We start from the raw sequence: 17,297 nt of genomic DNA, 5'->3' as shown, positions 1-17,297 counted from the left end.
TTCAGAATGATAGATGTCGTGTTTTTTGTTTGGAGTATATAAAATTGAAATCCTAAAAAATACTTATATTCAGAAACAAAGTGGAGTACATGTTATTGATGAGTGTTTTTATTTCTTTAAGGAAAAGAGTAGACTCGGTTAATCGGAATCAAGCATAAGATGTAATAAGTTGAGTTCGATCATATATGCGTAGATCCTAACATATAGATATATGAAATATATGCCAGACTCATCCTCTCGTTCGTCGTTTCAGTGTCACACTGCTGCCCCGACATGTACGACCTTGGACGAGTGGTGCCACTCGTACATCGTACGTGTCTTCGCAAATGTGACGACGACTGCAACTCGACGCCACAAGATTTTGCAAATCGCTGTACTAGATGCCAACGATTGATGACGACATCCTGCCCCTCGCCTTTTGACTTGTTGCGCTTCCTTCTGTCCTGATCTCCAGATTTGAACCGAACCTAAACTTCGTCTGCAATTATTAGTTGCCAAAGATCTGCTGTATAGTGACCTTTAACGTTAACAAAGTCCAAGCAGAACAATCAGCGTGCTGACAGAGCCACACATGTATTGTTCCATTCGACATAGCTATTACACAGGTTACTCATCAGAAAAGTAATACGAGATACATAACTAGAAGGTTCATAAATCGTTACAAGCAAAACGATACAACAAATTGAGCAGAAGCAAAAATTTCAGCCCTTTATAAACTGATGAACCATAGACCCTTCGATTTCTGCTGCTGCTGGGGCTGCTTTCTAAACACTGTTTGCAACAGACGTCACTCTCCGATGAATGGTTTGGTGGATGATTAGACATGTCCCCGTCTTGAGCTAGACCTGTAAAATCGCGGCGTTTGGTTTTGTGCCACACATATTCTTCCATTTTACTCTACTTCTTTGATTATTCTTCTCTTCCTGAAGGGCTGCACAGGCATGCTCCCGGGGGCACTGTGCGCACGCCTCCTTTCTTCTTTACGGTTTTCTGCTTCAATCATCGTTCGCCTTAAGTTGGCCGCCTTGTAGATTGGCTTAGGTAAGTGCCTATGCCTGCAGCGAAACGCCATCCATGCAACATCAACAAAATGATTGTTCCAAGTATGGGGATTGTAAACGAGATGATCTATACAAAGTACGTGGAACTTCCCCACGTCAAGAGGCGGTTATATTACCTCACAATCCGCTTGACTTCGGGAAGGTGCTTATACCGCTCCTTGACAGCATCTAGGTATTCTTGTTTTCTGCGTTCTCTTGGAAGAAGCTGCAAAAGGACAATAATGCATTAGAAAATATTATGAAATAAAGTACAAACATGAAACAATAATGCGCAATATATCAGTTGCTTTGTTCGATGACAATAAGACCTGTGCACATTGGAAAAAAAGGACAGCAAAACAATGGGTATGGTAACAATTGTTCATGAACTAACAGAAAGAACATGTAAACAAGGTACCGAGTGGTACAGCCTTTTCTAAGAATAAGGCACAGCTCATGTTAATAATCATCAAAGTTCAAGCATTCAAGGCAGACTTGCACAGTAAATTCTACTGAAACAGAAGAGCATTCACTGAGTTCCAAATTGCAGTGGATCGGGCATTCTCATGTTGCTTTGCACGAGCTCTATGTTCACCTAGTCTATGCTAATGTATGCTAGCATCTCACAAGACCACTCTGGCACCTAAGAACACCACTAGCACCTAGCAGCACTTAATCATTCATCGCAGATTGCTTGTCTCCTTTTTCTCTCACTGGCCATGTATATATGCCAACATTTTTCTGGTGGTTATCCATTATTTTTAATTCAGCACAACACTTGATCTAATGGCAGTGTATGATAATAGCACAGAAAAGCAATTAAAAGCAAGTGAAAAACAAATGGCTGTTGATATGTTTACTTTGTTAAGCATCTACATTCAACAGTGAGAAACAGAGTTTCTTGTCCAAATTAGCTTCCAATTTGTAGCAAGAGGGTGAGTGCAAATCACAAGATATATGAGCAAGTAAGCCAAAGTGGCAAACAGAAGATGGTGTTAGAAACTTACAACTCCCAACTGTTCTGAAGCTTTGGACTTCCACAGCCGAAGATTCGTATCATCACTGCCAGAAACCAAATAGGTTCCATCATAGGTGTATTTCACACAAAACACCCTGCAAAGATAAGAGGTAAAATGATTTAGACAGGACTGATGCAATGGAAACCCCATAAAGCCGTGTTCAATAAGATAACAGTCTGACAGGTAACAAGTGTCAGCTATATAAGCATTTGAAGGTGAAATATTATATTTGATCTTGTTGTCCATTAGGTTGAGAACACTCTGATGTTTGATCTTAGAAAGTAGCATCAGTTAAAGCTAGAATGCCAATAAAATAATGGAAAAGAACCTTTGCATCCTCTTAGTATGGTATATCTCCCTGCTATGATCACCATTATATTGGAAGATCCGCACCTGCCAGAAGCATTGACAACAAAGTTGTTAATGCAAAATCACCAATACATGTCTAGAATGTAAGGTCACTATAGTATCTTCGAGAGTCCACGTACTGTTCTATCGTAGGAACCCGTAACAAATTCACGCCCTGTTGGTGAATAATCAATGTCCATCCTGTGAAGAACGTTCATGTAAAATGACTTCCCAGAATCAAGAAGAGTAGCAAAAGATGCAGGATATAATGGGAAATTGCATGGGATATTAACTCTGCATGTGTTTGATACTTATAGAATCTTTTGCGGAGGACTGGATTTCACACACAAACCTTCCGCCAAGATCCTCGATAGCATATTGATGCCATGCCATATATGTATGCATTTCTCATATTTGTAGAAAATTGCGTTGGTTTATGAGTTTAGAACTTATAATATGCTTAGTTAACACCCAACAAAATAAATGGGTAAATTGACCTTTTTTTTCTTTACCAAGGAATCAGTCTTTGCAGATATATCTACTAACTTTTTTTCTTTACAAGGGATCAATATTTGCAAATATATCTATTTTAAAGAAAACAGGGTATAAAAAAAAAGGTTCCAAAATCCAAATGCTACTTACACTGCTGAAACATGGCCCTTGTGAACAACTTTGGCTTCATCAAGCTTTCTAGCATCAAAGGAATAGCAATTTGTATCTTCATTTACCTAGCAAGAAAAAGTATCAGGATAGATGTTACTAGATGATAAAAAGACCAAAACATAGTTTAGGCTTGCACTATTTGTAAGGAAAGCTTGACAGGTAAGCTCCAGAACTATAGCATACAGTTCAAATAATTCATTCGACAGTCAGCACCATATACAGGAAACAAATAAATCTTACGGCAGTGAAGTTCATAGGCTCCCTAGGGTTCCAGCATATTGAGTTGCACCTTGTCTGCATAAGCAAAAGTTGCATTAGCTTCTTGATGGTTCTGCAGCTACTCAAATAGCAAGCTAGCACCCGCAGAAAAAATTAAAGGGAAAACAGTACTCCCTCCGTCTCAAAATCTAGCAACTTCTCCACCTACATTCTCTTCTCAACCAATCACAACCTTCCCCCATTTAATTTCTCCACATACTTCCTCTTCTCAACCAATCATATATCTTCCCCCATTTAATTCCACCTACTTCCTTAATACCCATGCCCTTCCTTGATACCCATGCCCAACCATAAAAGTTCTTATATTTTGGATGGAGGTAGTAGCTATTTTTAGAGCCCGTCCATTTTCAAGTGGAAAAGGAATTTTCTCTTCATAAGATAATTGTTTTCACTTATATTTTTGACTTGGAAGTGAATAAATGATGCAGTAACTACAGCAGAAAACATTGGAGGGAGACAATATCAACTACTAGCTATCACAGACACCTTGTAGTTGTCTATGAGAACAGAGTAAACTTTTTCTGCATGACAGAATCAACAATGTCCATATGTTACATGTATCGGTTTTGAAATTTTAAGGTCTGCCAAGCATCCACAAATAAAATAGAATTCAACAAACCTTCATGATTAGCTTTCTAGCAGGGGATGACATGCGTAGATCATAAAGTGTTATACTCCGATCACTGCAAAATTGATATCATCCCACATTACCGTGTTAAGAAGTTTTTTGAGAGGCAAAACAATAAATGATAATATTCACAGCCAAGAAATAGGATTGACCAAAACTGGCATCAAGGTCATTGAGCAAGAAATTTAAAAAAGTGTCCACATAATTGGATGAGTCAAAAGGAGAACATGAATTTTAAAATAATTAGTCATCAGTTATTTATCCTAAATAACTAAACTTACCTAGCTGATGTAATTAGAACATCAGGTTCTCCAGGATTAAATCTCACGGACAGAACTGTATCTTTACCCCATTCAAAGCTATTTATTGGCTCTGACCTATACAAATGATGAAAGTGTCAGTGCTGGCGACGACTCAAACGAAAGGATAAACTGCTGCAAGTGAATCCTCAAATATTCTACCTGTTTTGATCCCATATATCAACCTGAGCACCTACAGTTGCAAAAAGATTGCCATCCCACTGGTGGTCAACACCCCTAAAAATAATGAAAAAAGAAACCTGGTGATCAACCTGGGAACCTACAGGCTATAGTTTCAAATAAATCTGGAACATAACAAAGCACACTCTTACCAAAACGCATGCTTCCAGGTGTAGACCGCTGATGGCTATAAACAGTAGCAAGTTAATCAAATAAGATATACCCAGGATAAGACAAAAGAATCTAGACGTGTGCATTCAGTGTATACCTGAGAAGCATCTCCAATAGCATCGTTAGTGTCTACCATCTTGAGCATAGGGACTTTCCATAGTCGAACACTGCAATGGATGGATAAGTGCACACAGTAAGAACAGACAGCCGGTATTCCGCAATTACATCTTTTTTACTTCATACATTGAGAAGGTTGATTTAAATGAAGTAAAATTAATATTAGAGCCACAGTTTCATTCAATACATGTGTAACCAGTGTAAATGTTATATGCAAGGCACCGTAAGCTTCTTACTTTATTAGTACAAATGGGTCCTAAACCATATAAGTAAACGTGTAAAAAAGAGTTGTTTAGTTGGGGTTAAGCTTGTGGCAGTTTTAGGTTCAGAGTTTCAGTACTCTAACTAAGACTGAGTTTGGAAATAAGATTATTTCATAAGACAACCACAAATTTAACTTACGTGCAGTCAACACCACATGATACTAGAAGATCACCATCAGTAGATGTCGCCAAACCCCTCACAGCACCCTGATGTCCAGGGAACTGGCAGACTGTCTTCCTGTTTTTGTTAGTCAACAAAAAGAAAATGGCATATGTAAGTGACATAATTAAGAACTGCTCTAGCTAGCAATATGGACAAGGATATGCATAGATGAACAAACTGGTGCCACGAGTTTGTACATAATAAAAAAGGATGATCCTCTGGCGAGAGTATCACCACTGTTATATTAGTACCTTGCAGCAATGTCCCACAGACGAATATCTGCCAGCAAAACAGAAGCTACAGTTAACCATTTCAGATCCAAATGTAACTATGATAAAGCAGTGCATGATTGTCACTTTGTTCTGAATAAATGAATTAAAATCATCTGCTTCGACATAGCAGGAAGTGAACCAAAAACAGTTCCAGTTTCTAAAGTTACATAAAATGGCCACAGCATGTACAGTACTGAAACATAATACAACCAAATTATACTTGTAAAAATGACAACACAAATGCACACTGCTGTTATGTCATAAACATCAGTTCCTGATAATATAACGATTATATAAACTGCCTGCATGCATCATCAGATACAATTAATGCACACGAATAGCAGTTCACTTGTAATACCGATATTGTCTTTATCAATCAACTAAGTACTCAGGAAATGCAAACAAATGTTCAGGTTCATAATATAGTTTCTAAGTGCATCATACTCAGGAAATGCAAACAAATGTTCAGGTTCATAATATAGTTTCTAAGTGCATCAGAAGACAAGAGTTAGTAACTATAACTAGCTATGCAAATGTACTCAGACAAAACATCTGATGTGAGTATCACCCCCAGGCTCAAAAGACAGAAAACTGAAGGTCTGCATGTTATGGCTGCATTGATTGAACTACTTTATCAAAGGCGCAAATAAGAATGCAGAAGAACATCAGGAGACAAAAGCAGCATCCTAGTACAGAAGTATGGTAATTACCCCCATCCATTGAGCCAGAAAATATTGCTTTCAAATAATTGGGGTTTTTCGCCATGCATGATACAGCATCAACATGGCCATCCATTGCTCCAATAAATGGCCTAGCAAATATCTGAAACCAGAGCAGCAAAGTTCACATCAAAATCTGTACTATGAAAGAAAAAAAACACAGAGAAGAAATGACACACAAACCTTCTCTAACTTCGCAGCATTAAGAGCCCTGGTGTATTCAACCGCTTTCTCCTGAGAACGAAGTGCTGGATCATAATTGCGGAATACTTTCTGTTGGGAGCAACAAATGAGATAGAAAATGTCAGTGGCTGGAACCAGAGTAATCATATTGGCCTAAGCAAGTGACCAGACAAACTTTCAATGACCTGAACCTAGTGTTGGCCATAGCATTCAAAAACTCAGTGTATATTTCAGGAAAAAATAAGGATTCAAAACCTAACTTCATAATTATGTAAATCGCTTGACTAAAAAATGGACGGTAGATATCTACTATATTAACCTAGAATGCAAAGCAACAATGAGACATCTCTCCAACCAATACTCTGTCCAGACATTTGAAACAAAGCTCTTCTGTTAACCTTAGCTAGAACCAAACTAGAAAAAGGGAACTCTGCAGTGGCTCTTATGCATCGATATATACCACATGTCAACCGATGAATTCAAGAAAATCAACACAATCCCAGCAAAAGGGGATAAAAATTAGCCCCTAGAAACTTCGCAGCTACACCAAATTGACTAGGCATATATTTGTACCACTCATTCGTCCTCGAGTGCAAACAAACTCGGTGCTTCAGAACCTACGAGCTGATTGCAACAACAAAGCTCCATATCATAGAACTAAAGCATGGAGACTACATCGCGCTCTCGCGAGGGAGCAAACCAACGAAGTCATCACTGCTACCAATCAAAACCTACAAACAGCAACATGAAGCAGCCAAGGGGAAGCGGAAGCGAGGACGCGACGCACCTGCAGGTCCTGGCTGCGCTCCCGCGTGAACTCGTCGGTGGAGCGCGATATCACCTTCACCCTCATCCCGGCCACAGACGCAGTCAGGAGACACGGCCGGCCGCCGCGAAACCAATCCGGAGGCGACGAAGGAGGATAAGGCTAGATCACTCCGCTCGCGTCCCCGGCGTTCTCCGCCGCGCAGCCTACTTAAAACCCTCGCCGCCGCACCACGCCGCCGCCGCCGCCGCCGTTGGGGAGTCGGAAGGGAGGGGGAAGCGAAAAAGAGGCCGAGGCTTCGAAGCGAACCCCAGAAAAAAAAAGGAAGAAACCAAAAACCCGGCCCAAATAACTCGGCCCAAATAGACGGCCCATATTGAATCACGCAAAATTACAGTATCTGCCACTGCAGGAGGAAAAACGAAAGGAAACCCCATCTCGGAATCCTCTACGATGGCCGCCGCCGCCGCGAGGTCGCTGCTCCGCTCGTCCGCCTCTCTCCTCCGCGCGGCGCCGGCGAGGTCCGCGTCCGCGTCCTCCTCCGCCGCGCGCCCGTCTCTCCGTCGCGCGCTGGCCGCGCCCCCTCGCATCCTCAGGTATGGCACGAGTGCACGACACCCGCCGCTGGCCCCGCGCACAGGTATGCGGGACTGATATGGCGTCGGCTTCGTTGTTTGCGCAGGTCGCCTGTTGAGCTGAGTGTATGCGTGGAGTCCCTGCTGCCTCTGCACAGCGCCACCGCCGCCGCGCGGATGACGTCCATGCTCGCCGTTCCCGGGCAAGGCCTCGGGTGGCTCACGGAAGGTAAAAACTGAAGTTACTCTTCTCATCTTCAGATGTATGATGGTTCATAAGTTTCGATAGTCATTCTGTTGATGTGAATCATTGGCCAATTCTGTGCTCATTGTCACTGATAACCCGGCTCAAAGCTAACATCATGCTACTGGTAGTAGTGACCTGTCATAGTTGATCCCAATGCGCAGAATAAACATTGGCCCAAATGTGCGTAACCATTTGGGTGTATCATTTGTTTCATTCCCTCCACTTCTGTACCCTAGCATTAGCACTTCAACTCTGCTAGCGTAGATGCAAGTCATGCTTTCATCGTTTAGTTTGACGCCAGTCATCTTTTGTTGACATAATTCTCCAGTTCTGTTTGTTGAAATAGAGTCGTTTTTTATTCTTCTTTTCATTTCTTGTTGTAGGACAAGATGAAACTAGATGAATACCAACTGGGAAAGGTGAACACTAAAATGTCCCCACCGTTATTGAGATATTTGTGGATGCTATGCTATTTAGTAATTTATAGTTGTAGATTATCACCAAACCTAGTTCCGATTTATGAATACCACTTGTATTTTTACGGAGAAGATGAAGAGTTATCAGGTTAAAAATTGTCCAATGGAAACATTGAAGAAAATGTACTGATGATTTTTTTTAACTTCTATGCAATCTAAAACTCTACTTAGTGAATAAGCAACACTGAATCTTTTGGTGAGATGTACTGACATTTCACCCAAAGATCAGTGTTATCTGCACACGATGTTAAATGAGGAAAAACATTAGTTGCATCTTGTCCTACAGGGGTACCAACATTTTTTTTTTGTTTTTAGCTTTTCTTTACTCTACTTGCTTCCATTCATGGCGGAACTTATGACTTGGCATTTGATTGTGAAGTAAGCTAAAAGTAACAGCAGTAGTTTTAGATTTCTTTTGCTTCAATTCGTTGAACAATTATGTTGACTTAATACTGTTGGACAACAGCTGAAACTGATGGATTATGCTGAATTACTATTCTTGGACAACAGCTGATACTGATGGAGTATGACGGCAGCCTGCTTCTGGAACCAGGAGATTAGTAGTCCGTCAAGTTCATTTGTGAGCCTGCAGAATTAGTTAGAAAAGGAAGCACTCTTTTCTTTTTATTTATGTGAACTATGAAGATGGCTTAATAAACTACTTTGGATATTGCTCAGAACCCTTTCTCCCTCTTCATTGACCAGATCCTTTTGTAATGGAAACCATTGGAGGACCAATGTATGCGTTGCTAGCTACTGTAAAATGTTGCAGAATTTTTTTTTCTTTTGATCAAGTGATTTAAAAATGCTTTCATGGTGCAAGACACTCTAGCATGTTTTAGCATTACTGACATGAACCATATGCTTCTGAGGTGTGTTTGGTTTGTTCTAATCCATATTGAAGCCTCATATGAAGCTCTGATAACTTTGGTGAGGTTTTGATATCAGTTGATTTTTTTATTATGTTAAAACCTTTTGTTGGCGTTTCATTTTCTTAGGACCCTCTATTTCCTTTTTGGCAAATTTTGCTATAGGACACTTTGACTTTGTGGTTTTAGTCTCAGGACACCGTCCGAACTCACTTATGGATGTTTTCCACGAAGTCGAAGTGTCCTGTAGCAAAATTTGCCTTCATTGTTTGGACCAACCATGGGTGCCAACTGAAAACCACTAAGATTTGGTAGTTGGTCCATACGATTTTGCTATATATTTGTCGACAATTTTTTTCCCAAAAATTTGACATATGTAATTACAGTACAATCGTAGTGTAATTACACTGTAAGTTGCATGTAATTACACTGTAACTATAGTGTAACTTGTATGTAACTTTCAAAAATCTCTCCGTAACATGTTATTTCGGTAAAATGGAGGTCGTGGGAACAAATTATTTCTCATATGTGTGTGCTATGATTTGTTTTATTCCTCACCAAAACAAATTTTGTAATAGATCTAACGATTCAAAATTATGTGAAACTTACATATAAGTTACACTGTAGTTACATGCGAGTTACAGTGTAATTACATATAAGTTACAGTATAATTACACTACAATTGTACTATAATTATATATGTCAAATTTTTAGGAGAAAATTTGTTGACAAATGTATAGGTAGTCCCTGGTCCATATTAGGTTTTCGTTTTCATGTGCTTGATTTGTTCAACACCAGCAGTTTTCACTTCTCACTTTTCAGCAGGCATAGTGCTCCTACTCACAATTCAAAACAATATGATCATTCCCGCCAATTTACAAGCTGATGATGAGTACTCCAGTATATTATATCATTGATGATGATGATGCGTCAGCGTCACCGCGGGCTGGATATCCGCGGCGCCGAGCACGAAGTGCTGCCGCACCTCCTGGATCTGGCTTCTGGAGAGGAACTTCATGCAGATGGGCGGCTGCACCTTGAGCATGGCGAGCACCGCCGACGGCAGCGTCCACAGCCCTTCTCCGCAGATGAGCCCGGACGCCACCACGACGGCCAGCGTCGCGGCGCCCTGCCTGTCCGCCCTCCGCCACGCCATCAGCAGCAGGCTGCCGACGCACATGTCGATGGCGAACGTCGGCCCGACGAAGAACGGGATCGCCATGGCCATCGGGTTCGGCACCCAGCCCCCCACCCTCCACCGCGCCGCCCTCGCCGCCGCCCCCGCCGTGTCCAGGAACACCGCCGCGGCGAAGCAGGCGGCGCACAGCGCGATGGCGTGCCTCGGCAGGGTGCCGACGCCCTCCACGCCGAGCACGGCGATGCCGCGGTAGGCGACGGCCATCGGCGCCGCGTACGCCGACCTGGGGTCGCCCGGCGGGTGTTCCGCGCCGGCGAGCCACCGGAACGCGAGGAAGACGGCCGGGTTGACGACGCAGCCGAGCGCCGTGCCGATCGCCTGGCTGGCGAACATGGACACCGGCGAGGTGAGCGTCAGGTACGCCGTCTTGAAGTCGTGCATCAGCTCCGCGGCGTCGCCGATGACCACCATCATGACGCCGCACGCGGCGAGCCCGGCGATCACGCCGCCCGACGCGGCGCCGACCGACGCGCCGACCACGAAGATGGCGAGCTTCCCGTACACCGTCGCCAGCGACCAGTCCATCAGCCCGGAGGTGTACGAGTTGCAGAACGCCAGGAGCGGCGCCACCGCGTAGCAGACGGCGACGTGGTGGTACCGGATCTGCGGGAAGATGCGCGGCACCAGCGCCGTCGAGAGCGCCGCCAGCGCGACGTACCCGGCGACGGCGAATTGGTCGGGGATCCCGTCGCTCAGGAACACCTGGTTCCTGCGCCGCTCGTCGTACGTGGCGTGCCACTTGTTCTCGTCGTCGTCGTCGGGGACACAGCCGCCGCCGCCGTCATCGGCCGCGCCATCGACGGCGAGCTTCTGCTCCTGCCGCCCCTTGCGGTAGTGCTGCACCGCCTTGACAGTGATGGCGCCTAGCTGGAACAGGCAATCCCCGAGCACCATGGATACCCCCATGGGCACCTGCATGTTCGATCCAAGCACAAAATGGTCAGTGAAATGTAAAGAGAGAATGTAAAGAGAGATCTCGCCGATAATAACTCTCTTCGTTCTTAGATAATAACTCGCACAAAAGTATTAAGATTTGTCACGTCGAAACAAACTACCATAGAAAATTTGGAAGAAGAGAAACCAAAAAAATGTTCCAGTGCAAGGAGCTGTCAGCGATAACTTTGAACACAAAGATTAAGAGGCAAAAACCTAACCTTGATGGGAGCAAAGCATCTTTCCGAGATTATGGGTTAATTTTCTGTGCAAAGTTTTATTTTATACCTGTATAAAAATTTTGATGTGCTTTATTCAATGAAATTTGTGCCTCTTGAGCCGATTCATTAAAAAAAAGAAAAGAAAATTACTCCCTCCACTTATGAATATTTAACATTTAAAACAAGATTTGATCAAAGTTGAAAATTTCATATCTTATTCTAAAAATCAAATATACTTATTATCACAGGAAGTACAATTTTGGTGAAAAATATTTCCATACCATGATGACCAAACATGTACAAAGGTGGCATACCGACGTTAAAAACGACAGGTAAAAAGGAACGGACAAGGTACTAACAAGCGATTGGCGATTGCCATTCAGAAATCACAACAATCAACATATGTCTGTTTCTAACCTTGTATCCATTGATTCCCTTGAAGCTGGTCGGGGAAGGATCGGTGTACCATTCCCCTTGCTTCGCCTGTAACGCGGGCCAGATGAACCCGGAAGAGGAGATGGACCCAAGGAGCATGGAGAAGTTGATCAGGTGGGGGCAGATCATGCCGACGCCGACGAGGCTCGCCGAGAAGTCGAAGTAGAACTTCTCCTTGTACGCCTCGAGCCCGAACAGCGGGAAAGCATGGAACCCGCACCCGTCTCCCCCCGTGTAGAACCACTGGAAGAACGCCCACGCGAAGCTCCCGGCCACGGATTTGAACATCGCATTGACCTGCAATCTGAATTGAACATGCCGGTTGATGATTTTAATCTTTGCGAAAGTTTTGCATGAACTGACATGAGAAATGTTAATTTACTTGGCTTTTGTTGCTCCCTTGGGTGTGTGGAAGCTGTTGACGATGCCGGCAACGGCTGAACCAGATGGGTATATCAGCTTGTAGTCCACGATCATTGTCTGCCAAGAAATGAACAGGGGAGTGGTTGGTTAATCAGAGATTAAATTTTGTTTAAATGTTACTCCCTCTGTGTGTGTGTGTGTGTGTGTGTGTGTGTTAAATAGATGTGAAATGGCTAGGGTGAATTTGCGATGATGAATCGATTATACGCACATTCCTCAGCGGCAGAGTGCAGAACAAGCTGGAGAAGGTGACGAGGAAGAGGAAGGCCACGATCTTCCCGGTGTGCAACGTGTACACATTCCGGCCGTCCGTTCCTCCGCCGGCCGCCTTGGCCACCGTCTCGTTCATCGCCAGCAGGTAGCTCGTGAAACCACCTGCACAGACGTACATCCCCCTCATCATCAAAAAAACAAACGTAGGAGACCAACGTCCAACGATCGATCGATCAACCGACCATCGGACGTGATAGAAAAAAACGTGGTTATTTGCTAGAGGACACACGGGGGAGGAGGACAGTGCGGGTACCTACCGTAGATTGACAATGTGGCGCAGGAGATCACGCATGTCTGCACCACGACGTTCTCCTGCCTTGTGAAGGGCTGGGAGGCGACGCCGCAGCGTGCCATCAGCCGCGTCCACGACTTGATGATGAAGAAGCTGAGGAGGCTCGCCGACATGTTGAACGACGGCACGAAGCCGGCGGTGAGGCCGGTCCGCATCGCCATGAAGCTGAACAGCGTGCCGAGCACCACGCTCACGGCCACCGCCCGCACCGTCACCTGCTGCCACCACGGCGGCGGCGGCTGCCCCGCGAACGCCGCCTCCACCGACGGCGCCTCCTGCTCGCCGCCGGCGCCGGCGGGGTCTGCCATCTTTGGTTTACCTTCAACGTCGTCGTTTGATCAATTCAATTTGTTTACCTTCACCTCGTTTGATCGGTTGTTTTGATGAAACTCTGTGTAATCCACGTAAGCATGGCTTTTTATAGGCGTGTCACTAACAACCAAGAGTTTCTTTTCCTTTTCTTGGCGGGAGATTGTTGCGGCAAACGTTGTTTATACCACTGGCAATTCGCTGTTAAACGTGTCAGGAATGGTTAAAACTTAAGCAAGCATTTGACATAGCTCAAGCTTGACATTCTGGAGACAACACACAAATATTACAGCGGTCACAAAAAGGCAATATGGCAATATTCACCAATGTAGGATTTGCAACAATTAACTCCATTGATAACTGGTACTCTAGCAACATGTCACCCTGCTGAGCTTGTTCCATCACAGCAGCAATACAGGCAGCAACAGGTAACAAGAGGAATCACCACTTAGTAGACGCATACCATGGATAAATTCAGTTCGATCTTTGATCTTATCTACTACCACCATACCAAATAAACATGCTTAGGCAAAGGGTTCATAATATTCTCAGTCATCATGCTTCCTTGTTATGGCAGGGGAAGGGGCGAATCAACGACAATTACTCGGTCACGTTAACCAACTCATACTCTACTAGTGACAAGTTGTTGTCCTCCTTAACAGTAAAGCTGGCAGGTTCTGTAGCCTCTATACGCCCCCACTTGTCCACCGCAAGCCTCATTGAGCCTTTGAACATGTCGATTTTGGCATTGCGCATGATCACTGTAGCACCAGGCTTCAACAAGTCAACTGCATAGTAGAAGAATATATCAGTACATGGCACAAAAACCATCAAACTCACAAGTCATGAGAATGTAATCAATGTATTAGACCATAAAGTGGCAACCCACGAATCATACATCCGACAAAGAGCATGACTAACAGATTCTTAGCATACATGAACCGTCAAACAGAATGATAGCATATTAGCATATATAGGAATACTTATTAGTCTGGATATTGTCATAGATTATACGAATCATGATACTGCCCAAGACTATACACAAACGAATTCTTAACTGACGAATAACATGACTAATATTGCAACCCCAAAAGATCATACAAGAATTTAGCCGACAAACAGTAGGAAAAATTTAGCCTAACACATGATCTGTTAGCTAAAAATGATAGTGGAGCATGCAACAAGTAATGATTTAACAACATAATAGGCTGAAGTTACAACACTTCTCATTTTGCTATGTTACTAAACCTTGAAATCTAGTCATGCTATTTGTGGATAATAACAGTACAAATATAGGATAGTAACAAAATGAACAGCCATGTGAATTATCTCCTTTTCAACAGTTTTACAAGCCTCCACATTTACAACACATCAAATCCAACTATATAAAAAACTTTCCAGTATAGAAAACAGAGAGGTAATGACATTCGATGACAGAATAATAGAATTGTTATTATGGCATGTTGGACTCTGTCCAAACAAAAGAAATAGATGTAAGATCATTGATCAATAAAAGACGCAGATTATTTCATGAAAGTAGAATGAAAATAGCATCTCATCGGGACAACTAAAAAAGAAAAAATAAAAAAACTGCATGGGGATTTTATTTCATTCGTCCAATATTAGGTTGCCAGGAATTCCAGGCTAAAAATAGAATAACCTCATGTGGGCATAAAAGAGTAATATGACAATACAGGATAAGACTCAACTATTGTCCTAATGCCAGAATAATAGAGCAAAAAGGACAAACAGAGAATTAGGATGAAATAGTGGTAGTGAATTGGTGCTGACTCTTCACTAGCGATCGGCCAACTACTTGGAACGACAATGTAGCTCATCCTGGACATACCTATAAGAGAACCATTTCCTTGTGGATTTTTGCCATATTGATAGCAGGCATTTGTCTGCCATAGAAGATTGTGTGATGCACCACTAACAAAATAAGGTGTCAAAATAATCCAAGCAGTGACATAGGTTCGCTACTTGGCCATCCATACTTGAAATAAACTAATCACTTTGAAATGATGCCAGATAGTGGGATCACTGGATCACCATCTAAATACAATTCCCTGTCACCCATCACCTAAATTTTGGTAGGATTAATAGAAACAAAATTTGCATCTAAATACAATTCCCAGTCACCCAACACCTAAATTTTAGTAGGACGAACAGAGAGAAAATTTGCATCTCGATATAAACAGGGGATTGGAAAAAAAATTATATCATGATAATAACAGACCACCTGTCAACAGCAAGTCAGCACTGCATTGGATAAAGACATTGACATCTAAAGCAGCCACGCAGAACAATTCAAGATTCCCCGTGGAAACCATTGCAAGACAGCAGGTAAAATAAAAGGGAAAAGAAGGTATTTCTTCCCACTAACTTTTCTTATCTCTCCGCAATATTTTCTTCCATTCAATCTGTAAGCAAACGTATATGAAGAATCCTATACGATTTACCCGATCATCTACCAATCCAAACAGATCGGCGCGACCAGATCGCGGCCTAACAAATCCGGCGCCCGACAAGCCCCGCACCGACAAACGGCGAAAGACCAAAGAGCACACAGTCAGACTCAGTGACCCTCCCTCACCCACCTTGCTCGTTGCGGGCGGTGAAGACGATGGCGCCGGTCTCGTCGCCGATGAGGCACTCCGCGATGCGCGGGGGGCGGGACGGGGCGGCGACGCCCGGCCGCGCGCGGCCCGGGACGGGGGTGGCGCTGACGACCTTGACGGTGAGGGTGTGGCCGCTGGTGACCGGCTTGAGCTGGTCGACCTTGGTGAACACCGGCTTCCTCAGCGCCGGCTTCTCGCCCGCGGCGGGGGTCGACATCGGCGGCGGTGGCGGAGGCGGGGATCGGGGTTTTAGCGGGGGCGGTGGTGGTGGTGGTTGGGGGAAACCCTAGCGCTGCGGCTTGGGAGTTGGGAGTGCGATGGTGGTGGTGGTGGTGATGGTGGCGTGGGGGTGGAGAAGACGAAGGGGTGGGTGGGTGGGTGGGTTCATGTAGGCTTGCAGGCGTAGCGGCCGTAGGGTTGATGGAATTGGGCTGGGCCTATTTTCCTGGAAGTTGAATGCTTTTTTGTTTTTAGAAAATAAGGAATAAGTTCACTTGTCATCCCTCAGCTTTACATGGCATCTCTAAACCGTAATGCTAGAGATCTTGGAACGCTTAACTTATAAAACCGGGTTAAATTAGGTACTCAAACAGTATATATAGCTGGGTTCGCTGATGTGGTAAGTTGACCCGGTTCACTCATGCTGACTAGGTGTTTACGTGGCAAGAAGAATAGGTCTCATCTGTCATCCTCACTCCGCTACCCTCTTCTCTTTCCCGCAAAAGCAGACGCCGAGACAGCACCGTTGACGGCAATGAGCTTGACCACTCTCGATCCTGATCGCCCACTTAGGCTAGAAAGTGCAACAACGACCTCCTCCTTCACCATTGCCGCCTCCTCTTCCTATCGCCACTACTATCCTTCTCCTCTGCCACCTCGAAGCTATGTAACTTTTAGAGACTACGCAGGAGGACGAGGATGGTGCAGGATATCAGTGCAACGACGGGAGGACGTTGAGAGGGCGCGGGATTGGCTCATGTTGTGCAAAGGTGACCCGAATAGAGACGATGGGACGTTGTTGATGGTGTAGGGGCGAAAAAGATCATGCGACATGGACCCATGGTGCAAATCCCCTTCGTCGGCGGAGAATGCAGGGAGGAGGTTGGGGAATAGCAGGGGATGGCAGCCAAGCAGGTTGAGTCCCCCCTGTACGTCGGTAGTGGAGATGGTAGCATGCGACGGGACCACTGAGCGCTAGATCCAAGCGCTAGGCAACGGTGACCAGGTGGGGAGAGGTCGGTGTGAGGAGCTTGGTGAAGCAAAAGGAAGGCGAGGTAGAGGAGGTCCCTGGACGACAGCCATGTGATCTGTCAAA

The 17,297-nt window shown here is 44.3% G+C and overlaps 4 protein-coding genes across 7 annotated transcripts; 1 reads left to right on the top strand and 3 right to left on the bottom strand.

Moving 5' to 3' along the window:
* Nucleotides 1-538: 538 nt before the first annotated feature.
* Nucleotides 539-7,402, bottom strand: LOC4326362 (uncharacterized). The gene is made up of 17 exons (XM_015760437.3): nucleotides 7,132-7,402; nucleotides 6,345-6,434; nucleotides 6,153-6,264; nucleotides 5,422-5,449; nucleotides 5,147-5,245; nucleotides 4,725-4,794; nucleotides 4,609-4,643; nucleotides 4,439-4,513; nucleotides 4,259-4,354; nucleotides 3,969-4,032; nucleotides 3,311-3,364; nucleotides 3,050-3,135; nucleotides 2,548-2,608; nucleotides 2,388-2,452; nucleotides 2,048-2,153; nucleotides 1,178-1,266; nucleotides 539-1,055 (listed from the first exon to the last, which is right to left on the bottom strand). The coding sequence occupies exons 1-17, from the start codon at nucleotides 7,195-7,197 to the stop codon at nucleotides 893-895; spliced, it is 1,359 nt and encodes a 452-aa protein (XP_015615923.1). The 5' UTR covers nucleotides 7,198-7,402; the 3' UTR covers nucleotides 539-892.
* A 130-nt stretch (nucleotides 7,403-7,532) lies between these two features.
* LOC4326361 (protein NUCLEAR FUSION DEFECTIVE 6, mitochondrial) lies at nucleotides 7,533-9,230 on the top strand. 4 transcript variants are annotated; one of them, XM_015760462.3, is made up of 4 exons: nucleotides 7,533-7,706; nucleotides 7,793-7,914; nucleotides 8,316-8,351; nucleotides 8,919-9,230. In XM_015760462.3, exons 1-3 carry the CDS (start codon nucleotides 7,564-7,566, stop codon nucleotides 8,333-8,335), a joined length of 285 nt encoding a protein of 94 aa, XP_015615948.1. In that variant the 5' UTR covers nucleotides 7,533-7,563; the 3' UTR covers nucleotides 8,336-8,351; nucleotides 8,919-9,230. The 4 variants fall into 4 exon arrangements, with proteins under 4 accessions (XP_015615948.1, XP_015615941.1, XP_015615957.1 ...); XM_015760455.3 differs by having other exon boundaries at nucleotides 8,875-9,230; XM_015760471.3 differs by lacking the exon at nucleotides 8,316-8,351.
* A 776-nt stretch (nucleotides 9,231-10,006) lies between these two features.
* LOC4326360 (probable metal-nicotianamine transporter YSL1) lies at nucleotides 10,007-13,492 on the bottom strand. Its single transcript, NM_001397944.1, has 5 exons — nucleotides 13,018-13,492; nucleotides 12,699-12,862; nucleotides 12,447-12,544; nucleotides 12,047-12,368; nucleotides 10,007-11,387 (listed from the first exon to the last, which is right to left on the bottom strand). The coding sequence occupies exons 1-5, from the start codon at nucleotides 13,358-13,360 to the stop codon at nucleotides 10,188-10,190; spliced, it is 2,127 nt and encodes a 708-aa protein (NP_001384873.1). The 5' UTR covers nucleotides 13,361-13,492; the 3' UTR covers nucleotides 10,007-10,187.
* Nucleotides 13,493-13,690: 198 nt separating this feature from the next.
* On the bottom strand, nucleotides 13,691-16,342 carry LOC4326359 (uncharacterized protein At4g28440). Its single transcript, XM_015776670.3, has 2 exons — nucleotides 15,962-16,342; nucleotides 13,691-14,149 (listed from the first exon to the last, which is right to left on the bottom strand). The coding sequence occupies exons 1-2, from the start codon at nucleotides 16,197-16,199 to the stop codon at nucleotides 13,962-13,964; spliced, it is 426 nt and encodes a 141-aa protein (XP_015632156.1). The 5' UTR covers nucleotides 16,200-16,342; the 3' UTR covers nucleotides 13,691-13,961.
* Nucleotides 16,343-17,297: the final 955 nt, after the last annotated feature.

The sequence above is a fragment of the Oryza sativa genome, chromosome 1 (genome assembly GCF_034140825.1).
Source record: "Oryza sativa Japonica Group chromosome 1, ASM3414082v1".
Lineage (NCBI taxonomy): Eukaryota > Viridiplantae > Streptophyta > Magnoliopsida > Poales > Poaceae > Oryza > Oryza sativa.
The sequence above is the reverse complement of the archived record's forward strand: the minus strand, read 5'-3'. Positions and strand labels throughout refer to the sequence as shown.

Excerpts from the sequence above, each read along its gene's own strand:
- LOC4326359 (XM_015776670.3), bottom strand. The coding sequence starts at position 16,199 with ATGTCGACCCCCGCCGCGGGCGAGAAGCCGGCGCTGAGGAAGCCGGTG. Across the intron at positions 14,150-15,961 it reads CACCGCCCGCAACGAGCAAG|TTGACTTGTTGAAGCCTGGT; the intron begins GTGGGTGAGGGA and ends TCTACTATGCAG.
- LOC4326360 (NM_001397944.1), bottom strand. The coding sequence starts at position 13,360 with ATGGCAGACCCCGCCGGCGCCGGCGGCGAGCAGGAGGCGCCGTCGGTG. Across the intron at positions 12,863-13,017 it reads CGCCACATTGTCAATCTACG|GTGGTTTCACGAGCTACCTG; the intron begins GTAGGTACCCGC and ends ACGTCTGTGCAG. Across the intron at positions 12,369-12,446 it reads AAGGGAGCAACAAAAGCCAA|ATTGCAGGTCAATGCGATGT; the intron begins GTAAATTAACAT and ends TGTTCAATTCAG.
- LOC4326362 (XM_015760437.3), bottom strand. The coding sequence starts at position 7,197 with ATGAGGGTGAAGGTGATATCGCGCTCCACCGACGAGTTCACGCGGGAG. Across the intron at positions 4,033-4,258 it reads GTTCTAATTACATCAGCTAG|TGATCGGAGTATAACACTTT; the intron begins GTAAGTTTAGTT and ends TCAATTTTGCAG. Across the intron at positions 2,609-3,049 it reads AAGGGCCATGTTTCAGCAGT|GATGGACATTGATTATTCAC; the intron begins GTAAGTAGCATT and ends CGTTCTTCACAG.
- LOC4326361 (XM_015760450.3), top strand. The coding sequence starts at position 7,564 with ATGGCCGCCGCCGCCGCGAGGTCGCTGCTCCGCTCGTCCGCCTCTCTC. Across the intron at positions 7,707-7,792 it reads GCGCCCCCTCGCATCCTCAG|GTCGCCTGTTGAGCTGAGTG; the intron begins GTATGGCACGAG and ends TTGTTTGCGCAG. Across the intron at positions 7,915-8,874 it reads CCTCGGGTGGCTCACGGAAG|CTGAAACTGATGGATTATGC; the intron begins GTAAAAACTGAA and ends GTTGGACAACAG.